Source organism: Vipera berus (assembly GCF_964194415.1).
Source record: "Vipera berus genome assembly, chromosome: 1".
Taxonomy (NCBI): Eukaryota; Metazoa; Chordata; class Lepidosauria; order Squamata; family Viperidae; genus Vipera; species Vipera berus.
Genome location: NC_138202.1, coordinates 56071088 through 56080743, shown reverse-complemented (window position 1 = coordinate 56080743; position 9656 = coordinate 56071088). Strand labels below are relative to the sequence as shown.

Genomic DNA, 9656 nt, shown 5'->3' with positions numbered 1-9656 from the left:
GATGGCTTCGCGGGCCACATGAAACCACTTCACGGGCCGGATCTGGCCCCCGGGCCTTGTGTTTGACATGTCTGCTCCAGTCTGAGACATCATAAATTCTGCAAGAACTCTATCTTCTATAGAGAAATAGTATGCAGAAATGAACTGAGTTTCATCAGCTGCTTGATTTCATTTGAAGTGAATTTTTTTTTCAGCAACAGAATCATGTCACCAGAGCCAGGTCATTTTTCATTTTTTTAATAAATATACATCTCACAAGTAAGAAAACTATTCACAAAATTTACAAAGTATACATGATATACATATTACAAAGTATAGGGCTTCCAGTAGACAGCCTCTATGACATCCCTATCCTTCTAGCAGATGGCCAACCAATCAGTCTGAGGATTGCCAAAATTCTTCTACGCACAACAAAGAGCTCCTACTCTGTCCTTGGAACAGGTTATCAATCAAACACATATGGAATGTCTTCCCAGAAGTCACAAGAGATGATAGATCTAGCCAATCCTGTTGCAGAGCGTACAGTGAAAACATAGGTAGACTCTGCAGTTCTCAATTCTTCTTCTCTGACATAAATGAGACCATGTCGATATCTACTGTTACACTACCAATCTCACACACGGGTATCTGAACTCAGCCACTTTTGGCGTCTTGCCGTTTTCACAATGTTTTCTACGGGGCGACTGCAGTAGTTCCGTAGCTGTTCACATGCTTGTACTTGTGATCTTACATCAATTCTCCTCTTCTAACAAGAAACATGCCGTCCGCCAATAATGCAGTCGTCATAGAGAAGCTAGACAAGGGAAATAAAAAAAAAAATCAGTTTATGGATTCCTTTAAATATAGGTTTATATTTCTAGTAAATGCTTCTTCTGCACTACACAAACCAATGCACCATTAATTTTCACTGAATACTTGTAAGAAAGTTAGCATCGTTTTTGCATCAATCTGATTTCCAAAAATCTAAGGGTAACAGTGATTTAAACAGTCAAGAAGCTTTGCTCTGTTTTGGGGGGTCGGGGTTAACATACAACTACTTGGTAGTCCTTGACTTACTACAGTAATTGTACCTGGAATTACAATCATTAAGTTGTGCTGGTCATAAAATCATGTTTCTGTGCCTGACTTTTGCAGCAGTTGTTAAGCAAACCCATTGTCTGCAATGGGTATTGTTTGCTGGAAATCAAATACAGGGGGGAAAAAAGTAAATTATGGACACATGATGCTGCAAATGGCCTTAAATTCGGGCAGATTGCTGAGTGCCCAAAAGTGAACATAGGACCCTCTGTGGGTTTGTGTGCATGCATGCATAACTTCAAATATGTCTCATAAGTACCTTTTGGGGAGTCACTAGCTATATATTTATGGAATGTCTTACTTATGTGCATTTAAAAAAGCAACTTAGTACAGCAATTTGCTTGATGCAAGTGTACTGAATCAGAAAATTTTCTACATCTTTCTGTATCCAAAGGTTTATTTTGCAGATGACTGTAAATAATTTAATTGACTAGTAAAATGATTTAAGGAACTGAAGGCAATTATAATCTATTAATGTACAATACATTTTCATACTTCTTCTCATAGGAAAAATATATGAAAATTACAGTGGAATTCTAGCTGTACAGAAAAACCACAACTTACTTCATCTTCTGTGTATTCTAATTCTGATTCACAGCTTTCTTCATCTTCACTTTCTGGTAGCATCTGCAAATCCAGTGTGGTAAATTGTCTCAACTGTTCCTGTATGAAGGAGTTATTTCTTCCCCATGTAAGCTGGTATGGAGAATAGCCCTGATAGGTTACTTTGTTCACATCTGCTCCATGCTTCAACAAAAGGGATACCAGTCCTTCATTCTGCAAATCTACAGCCAAGTGCAAGGCAGTTCTACCATTGCATGGCTCCTGTTTAGTGAAAAACAAAAGGAAACATTTAGTTAGCAATGGAAAAGGCATGAGAATTACTTTCAAAATAACAAGGCAGTCTGCTTATTTTTTTTTGATAGAAACCTACCTGAGCATTGACATCTGCTCCCAAGGACAGAAGACGTTCTACAATGGCCAGGTATCCTTGAATAGAAGCCAGGTGGAGACAGGTGTGACCTGTTAAAGAAGCACAGGTAAGAGAAAAACATGATTATTTCCTCTGATAAGCAATTCCTCCAAAATATTGGCTGTAATTTTTAAAATCATACATATTATAATATTCTATTCATTATTTAGCATAGCTTGTCTAAATGAAGTAGTTTGATGTGTTAGGCTTAATTATCAGTTGCTCTCTGAATACTATTATTCCAAAAAAGAAAAGAAAAGAAAAGAAAACTTCATTTGCACATCTAATACTTCACATAAACCTGTCCCAAAGGGGAATTCTCAGAATTTTCAACTAGCACAGACTGTGATCTCAACAATCTGAAGGGAACTCATTTTGGGGAATGCCACTGTAACAGAGGCAAAAGAAACCATGCATTTCTCACTTTACAATAACTTTCAAAGAGAACATAAGCCAACGCTGCGAATCAAAAGACAACAATATGGTGCCAAGGTCAGCAATGCTGCAGTGGGCCACGTAGCCAATGTTTGCACTTACCACTGTAGTTTGCTGACTGCAGGACAGAATGGAGCTGAAGCTTCTGGCAATACTGTATAAGAACATTAACTCCTCTGAGGGACCCTTGTTCACAAGCAATGTGGAGCGGTGTGTTTCCTCGGAAATCTCTGATTTCTGCATCACATCCTGCTTTCAGAAGAGACTCAGCAATTTCAGGCTGATCAGTGATTGCCGCCAAATGAAGTGGAGTCTATAAAGTATAAGTGACAAAGTAAGCCAATCTGCTAGAAAAACACAATCTCTTTCCTATACATATTGTCATACAACCCTTCATTTCTTTCAGTTAGTGATTCCTGCTCTCTCTCTGTCTCTCTCTCTCTCTGTGTACACATGCATGTTCAGGATCAGCAGTTTTAAAGAAGTCTTTTTAAAAAGTACAATTTTATTTTATTCATTAGATTTACAGACTCTTTTCTCCAGGAAGTGAAGGCACTGTGCATAAATTACTCTTGCACTTTTTCTCAGAAAATTTTGTAAATTGGCTAAAGTCTTCCAGTGAGCTTGTATGGCTGAGAGAGGACCTAAAATATTTCTTAATTTTTTTTGTCACGGAATGCATTCTCCAGCATTTTGAGAAGCCTTAGGTAAAAACATCTTTTGTGGCTCTCTGAACACACAAACTAAGAATACCTCCTTACTTTTGAAAGCCTTTTTTTCCAAATGCTTGTGAAAATATGACACTAGTGTGCAAAGCTGGAGCCCTCAGGCCAATAACCCATTTTTGCCACCAACCATGGAAAGCCACTGTTAACTCAGGGTAGTGAAATCCAAGAATCCTTAAATATTCTTAGCATATAATATTCTTGGCGATGGACAAACAAGTTTAAGAAAAAATATTTGCTCTTTGACCGCTCATGAAGATATTTCTGCATATGATTTTGCATTTATGCTCTTTTACAATTTTCTCTTACTGTACTTTTTCTTTCATCTATATTGTTTTAAAAGTTTATTTGAAATTGTCTCCAAGATGTCTACAGCACCGTGAAAAATAAAAAACGAAGAAGGTACCTGATTGAGGTTGTTCTGGAAATTCAAAAAAGCCGCATCCCGTCCCGCTTGGTGAATGATTTCCAAACTTAAGGATTTTTCTTCATGAATAATAGCCAGATGGAGAAATCTGCAAAGAGGAAAAGAGTGGGAAAAACCGATGATGAGCCCCCCAAAATTCCAGAATAAGTTAGTTCTCTTTATCACGTGGGCAAGGTGCCTGCTGGAGTCATAGGGGAAAGAAGGCGATTTCGAAAGCCTGGGGTTTTCAGGGCCGAGCACTGCTGCAGCCTGGTATTTTCCGTGGAGAAGCTGAATGTTCCGGGCAAGGCGCCAGGGACTTTCCAGCGCACTTCACCCAGCAACCCCGCCCGGCGCCATTGTGCTGGCTCCTCCCTCTCACCGCTAGTACACCAAGTTCCACAACCTGGTCACCAGCCAAGTACAAGCAAGCGACGTGGGAGGGGAAAACCCAGTTTTGCAAAAAACCCCGGGATTTTTTTTAGCTAAGTAACAAAAAGGAGGGGCATGAGAGGAATCATTCTTCCCAAACGCCCCTCGGCTTCCTTCCTTCGTTTCTAGGGATCAACGCGGAAATTCCAACTCTCTTCCCAATCCCGATGCAACGACAGGAAACCAAAAAAAAGGTGATCCAGGTTACGTGGGTCGGATGTCAACTTAGGTTGGAATTTCATTCTTAATTTTTTTTAATTAAAGGCGCCGGCGCTTCAGATACTCGGATCGGCCCGTCTTCAGAAACCACCCGCCGTAATTTTGAACGAAACAATTACGCCAACATCCGTTTCTCACCGCGGTGTAAATACACGTTCTCAAAGGGACCCAAGGACTTTAAGCCTATTTCATCTGCCCATCTACGAACGCCAAAGGCCTGCCCAATGGTTTACAAATCTCCCTCGATCCCTTCGGCCACCCTTTCCTTGGTAATTCTCCCCACCCCCCCCCCCCACCTTCTAAAATGGAATTTGAATTCTGAACTGGGGGGGTGGGGGTGGCGAGGACGATCAAAGAAACACTGCAAGGCAAGTGGGACCACTTTAACCGCGGCAGAATCTCGTCCAGGGCCACTCGGTAGTCCCATCTTTATGCCACTTTCCATTTAACTTTCTCCCTCCCCCACCAAAGGCAGGATCAGGTTTGCGAACGTCAAGTGTGACATTCACGGAATGTATACTGCTCATAAAAAATAGAAGGGAACACAAGGTAAGACATCCTACTACAGGGGTCTTCAAACTCGGCCCTTTTATGACTCATGGACTTCAATTCCCAGAATTCCTCAGCCAGTGTGTCTGGCTGAGGAATTCTGGGAGTTGAAGTCCATGAGTCATAAAAGGGCCGAGTTTGAAGACCTGTCCTACTATTAAATACAGTACATTGTGTTGTTTTAAGTGTTCCCTTTTATTTTTTATTTTTTTTGAGCAGTATACTTTTGGACGTATGCTCGAAAGCCAACAACCTGAACCGAAAGAAGAGGGCTCGCTTTCAACCTAACCCCCCCCCCGCCCGCCTTTGGAACCAGCATCCCAAGACTTACGTGTCTCCATCTTCAGTCGCTTGCTGTTTCCAAGTCTGGTTTAAAGGGTCCGCGTCGGCCTCCGTAGGCTGGATTCGAATATCTTCCAATTCCCGGACGAGTTTTTCGTACTCGTCGTCCTTCATCGAGCCTAAGCCGCTGTCGTGTCTGTCGTCCTGGATCAGGCTGAGCTGCCTGTCCTTCTTCAGCACTTCCCGGGGGTGCACGTCCATCGTAAAATCCAAAGGGTAATCCAAAGTCCTGGGACTCAGCATGACCTGCGAGTGCGCGCAAAACGCCGAGTCCGCCGCTCGCTCTCCGCTGCAACTAGCTGCAAACTCTCTACGGAGACTCTGGCGGGCGGCGGCGGCGCTCGCCTATAGAGCTTCGGCAAAGGGGATTTTTTTTGCGGGGCGGAGCCTGGGCGGCTGGGAATTTCCCAGCCAAGCAGAAGGCGAGGCTTCAACTAGTCTCGTCCTGCTTGAAGGCTGCTGTGGCGGAGCAAAGGGTGCCCTGGCTGAGGAATTCCCTCAGTCATTCTCTGGATTTTTTTCTCCCCCCCCTTTTTTTTTCTACAGAAGGGAAAGTTCTTTTGACTTGTACAGCCCGACGTGATTAAGGCCGTCCCGCTCCTCCGTGCCTTGCCCTTGCCTTTCCTCTGTGCAATTCCTTTGCGGATTTGCATGGATCGAGGGTAAGCAAAAGCTTGCAGTTTCCCACCCCCCCTCACCCCCTTTTGGGATTCCACCCCCGCCCCCTCCATTCGACCGTTAATTTCTTTTCGGTTTGGAAAAGTTGCTGGGTGTCTCGCAGGGCGAAACGTGGGGAAATTCCTTTGCATTGCTAAGCCGTTCTTGCAGAGGAAGGAAAGGGGAAATCTTAAGCTGTAAATTGGGGCAGCACCTCAACTTTTCCTTGCTAACGGAAAGCACTGTTCTCTTTCAACGCAAGTAGCAAAGGATGCAGCCTTTCTTCGTTTGCACGTAGCAATTTTTGCTCATGTTTGAAAGTTGCCAAATTTTCGCGGCTCCCTTCGTTTTTAACTCTTGCAAGGCAGGCAGAAGTGCATTGAAGGCATTACCTGCAGTTGTTTCCAGGAGTTGCCCCGAAGCTTCGTATTATTTTGCAGTACAAAATGCAACAAGAAGAACGTGTGTTGTGTTTTTTTTGGGGGGAAACAACAACAACCATGGGTGTGAAGAAAATTGACATGCATTTGGGAACGCAAAGCCCCCTTCCTTAACTACAACCCCAACCCCAACCCTAAAAGGTTAGAAGTGCATTTGAAGGGAGCCTGGGTCCGACAGCTGCTGGCTTGCCTTTTGAGATCTTAGCACTGCGAAATGCCCAGTTTCCCTGGGCGATCTTTAAAGAGAAAGGGGGGGGGGTGTCCTTTTGTGCCCGAGTGAAGACAGCTGGTCTCAATTTAAAATGTCTGCGTTGCCACCTAGTGGAGTTGACTAAAACACCGTTTCTCAAGCTCGGCCACTTTAAGACGCGTGGACTTCAACGCCCAGGGAAATCTCCCAATGCCTGTGTTCCTAAGTCCTTCCCATCTTGTTTACTAGCGTTAGCTAAAGGAGGCATCCGAACTTTCTTCTGTGTTAGGAAAAAGTGTGTGTGTGTGTGTGTCTGTCTGTCTGTCTGTCTGTCTGCTTTTCTCTTGGGTTCCACTTAATATATACATGCTTGTGTGCACTGAGGAACAAACTAGGCTGCACATGCTCTGCTCTGGGTCAAAAGAGGTAACTAGTCTTAAAACAGCAATTAGTGTTGTACCAGACTCTGACCACAGGGATTCAGGGAAATTTTTTGGGGAGGAAATGGGGTTTTTTTTCTGATCCCTTCTCTACATAATTTCTTTCTGATGTTCTGTTGGATTAAAAAAACCCAAAACCCACCTTCAATCCAGAACTTTTCAACACAGTCTAGATCAAAAAGGAGGAGTCTGGATAAGAACACTTCTCTTCTTTCCCTGTTTTATATGTGCTTCTGCCAGTTGCCAAGATAAAAGCTTGCATACTGTTTTCATTGAGCCCTGCAGAAATATTGCCCAAATTACCTGTGCAACCCTCAGAGTTCCATATAAAAGGGAGTTGTGCACTTACTAAAAAGGCTCACGTCAAAAAGCAGTGGGCAAGCTGTGTTTGCTGAAAACCCCCTTCTCCACAGCTCTTTTCATTGTGAGAACTCTCTCTTGCTGTCAGCTGGCATCTTAGTTGTTTACTGTTCATGAGAGAAATAAGCCATTCATTTTCTCTTACGGAGAAAGGAGCCACAGTGGTGCAGTGGTTAGAATGCAGTATTGCAGGCTAATTCTGCCCACTGCCAGGAGTTCTATTCTGACCAGTTCAAGGTTGACTCAGCCTTCCATCATTCCAAGATCAATAAAATGACCTGGATTGTTGGGGACAATATGCTGACTCTGCAAACTGCTTAGAGAGAGCAGTAAAAGCACTATGGAGCGGTGTATAAGTTTAAGTGCTATTGCTGTCTAGCTGTGCAACTGACTGTTCCCAATTGAGCAACACTATGAGATAAATATTTTAACCTGTGGTTTCATCTTTGCTAGAGGCTTCTTTTATTACATTCTTTATTTGATAGGTAATGTACCCCTGAATAACTTCCAAGCCTTAAAGGAAACTTAACAATTTTGGCTGGAAATAAAGTAGAAAGAATGCTGCTGAGGGGCAAAATGTCATGCTTGATGAGGTTTACATGCTTGATATGTGAGAGCTGTGCCTGTAAGTATGAGAATCTGGGCTATATTGTTCAGAAATATGAAGATAAGGGCTTTATATAATATAACTCTTGTGTGTTGTTAATTAACACTAAGTGTAATACTTTTGAGAGGCAAATTAATTACTGCAATAGAATCTGCACATTTAAAAATGGAAGATCAAAAGAGATGAAATAACCCACTAAAAATTCTCCTTCAGCTTGAAGTCAACTCTTAGTGGCCTCGTAGACATGTTTTGCAGATGTTGTTACTTGATTTGCTCCTTCCTTAAACTGCACTTCAACTGAACATGATTTTTCACTAGAAAGGAGTCTTGTTGACCAGTGATAAGATAGGAAATTGTACTTCAGGTTCACTGGATCTGCAGTCCAGCATCTTCGTGATGATCTGGACTCTTCTAGAATGGGTGGGGATGAGAAGGAACCTTTAGGTCAGGGGTATCAAACTCGCTGTGTCACGTGACGTGTCGCGAAGTATTGCGACTTTTTTCCCCTTGCCAGAGCTGGGTTGGACGCAGCTTCCATGCGACGCATCTGGCCCCCAAGGCCTGCAGTTTGACACTCCTGCTTTAGGTGTATGGATGATTCTATGCTTTTTCTTGCAAGATCTACTGAGGTGAGCAAGGTGGAAGCTGGTGTTCTCTGTAGTGTAAGTCTGCCACCTGCAGGCTAGGTCCAAATCCTGCATGACCAGGCAGGGTGTGTGCACCTGATTTTAGGAGTTAATTAATGTTACTTTAGCCAAGGGTGTTTTGACTCCATATCTGAAAGAGACAATGGTGCGCCCCCTCCTGAAGAAACCATTGCTTGATTTGACTCTATTCATAATTTTCTCCTAGTCTCTAATCCTTCCTTTAGAATAGAACAGAGCTAGAAGGGACCTTGGAGGTCTTCTAGTCCAGCCCCCTGCTCAAGCAGGAGAACCTATACTACCTCAGACAAATGACTGTCTAGACTCTAGATTCTTCTTGAGAAACTGGATGAGGGTCAGCTACAGATGATCCTAGAGGAAATGGATTATCAATGTTTCTCAAACTTGTCAACTTTAAGACATGGACTTAAATTCCCAGAATTTCTCAGCCAGCTGGCAATTCTGGAAATTGAAATTCACATGTTTTAAAGTTATTATGTTAGAGAAACACTGATGCAGAACAAAGCCTTTTCTAACTTATTAGTAAAAACAAAACAATAATAAATAATTCCTGGAAGTCCTGATCAGGAGCTAAAATTCTAGGGCAGGGGTCTTCAAACTTGGCCCTTTTATGACTTGTGGACTTCAACTCCCAGAATTCCTCAGCCAATTCAACTTGTGGGAGTTGAAGTCCACAAGTCATAAAAGGGACAAGTTTGAAGACCCCTGCTCTAGAGATTAAAAGTTGGATGTGTTCAAGTGTTGTTGTTTTTTTTGCTTTTAGTCTCTCACATAATCCCATCCGGTTCTCATGGCGCCTTTGGGCTCTGTAGAATACAGTTTGATCAGCAGTTCCAATAGGCTCTTCCATCTATCTACACAGATTGATTTAAATGACTGAAGATTTTTTATCAACCAACTGCCCCTTCTGTTCCCAAATCACTTTCTCTCCAAGTTTCTAGCTATGAGGCACTCTTCCTCTCACTCTCTACTCTCTTTCTCCTATCCAGAGTGCAGTCTTCTTATTTCAATCCATTTTTCCCCTATACTAAGAGAGGTCTCTCTCATATGACCTCAGCCTAATTTGTACAACAGTAATGTTAATAATCTCCCCATCTCTTGTCTACCTGCAGGTGGACAAGTAGGATTAGTTTGTAACT

At 42.7% G+C, this 9656-nt stretch overlaps 1 protein-coding gene across 1 annotated transcript; it reads right to left on the bottom strand.

The window, feature by feature from the left end:
- Positions 1–228: 228 nt before the first annotated feature.
- On the bottom strand, positions 229–5658 carry NFKBIA (NFKB inhibitor alpha). The gene is made up of 6 exons (XM_081319055.1): positions 5148–5658; positions 3617–3725; positions 2588–2798; positions 2012–2100; positions 1642–1902; positions 229–793 (listed from the first exon to the last, which is right to left on the bottom strand). Exons 1-6 carry the CDS (start codon positions 5399–5401, stop codon positions 746–748), a joined length of 972 nt encoding a protein of 323 aa, XP_081175181.1. The 5' UTR covers positions 5402–5658; the 3' UTR covers positions 229–745.
- Between the last annotated feature and the right edge of the window lie 3998 nt (positions 5659–9656).

Coding starts and splice junctions, on each gene's coding strand:
- NFKBIA (XM_081319055.1), bottom strand. CDS start 5,401: ATGCTGAGTCCCAGGACTTTGGATTACCCTTTGGATTTTACGATGGAC. Junction 3,726..5,147: donor GCGACTGAAGATGGAGACAC/GTAAGTCTTGGG, acceptor TCCTCTTTGCAG/ATTTCTCCATCTGGCTATTA. Junction 1,903..2,011: donor GAGCAGATGTCAATGCTCAG/GTAGGTTTCTAT, acceptor TTCACTAAACAG/GAGCCATGCAATGGTAGAAC.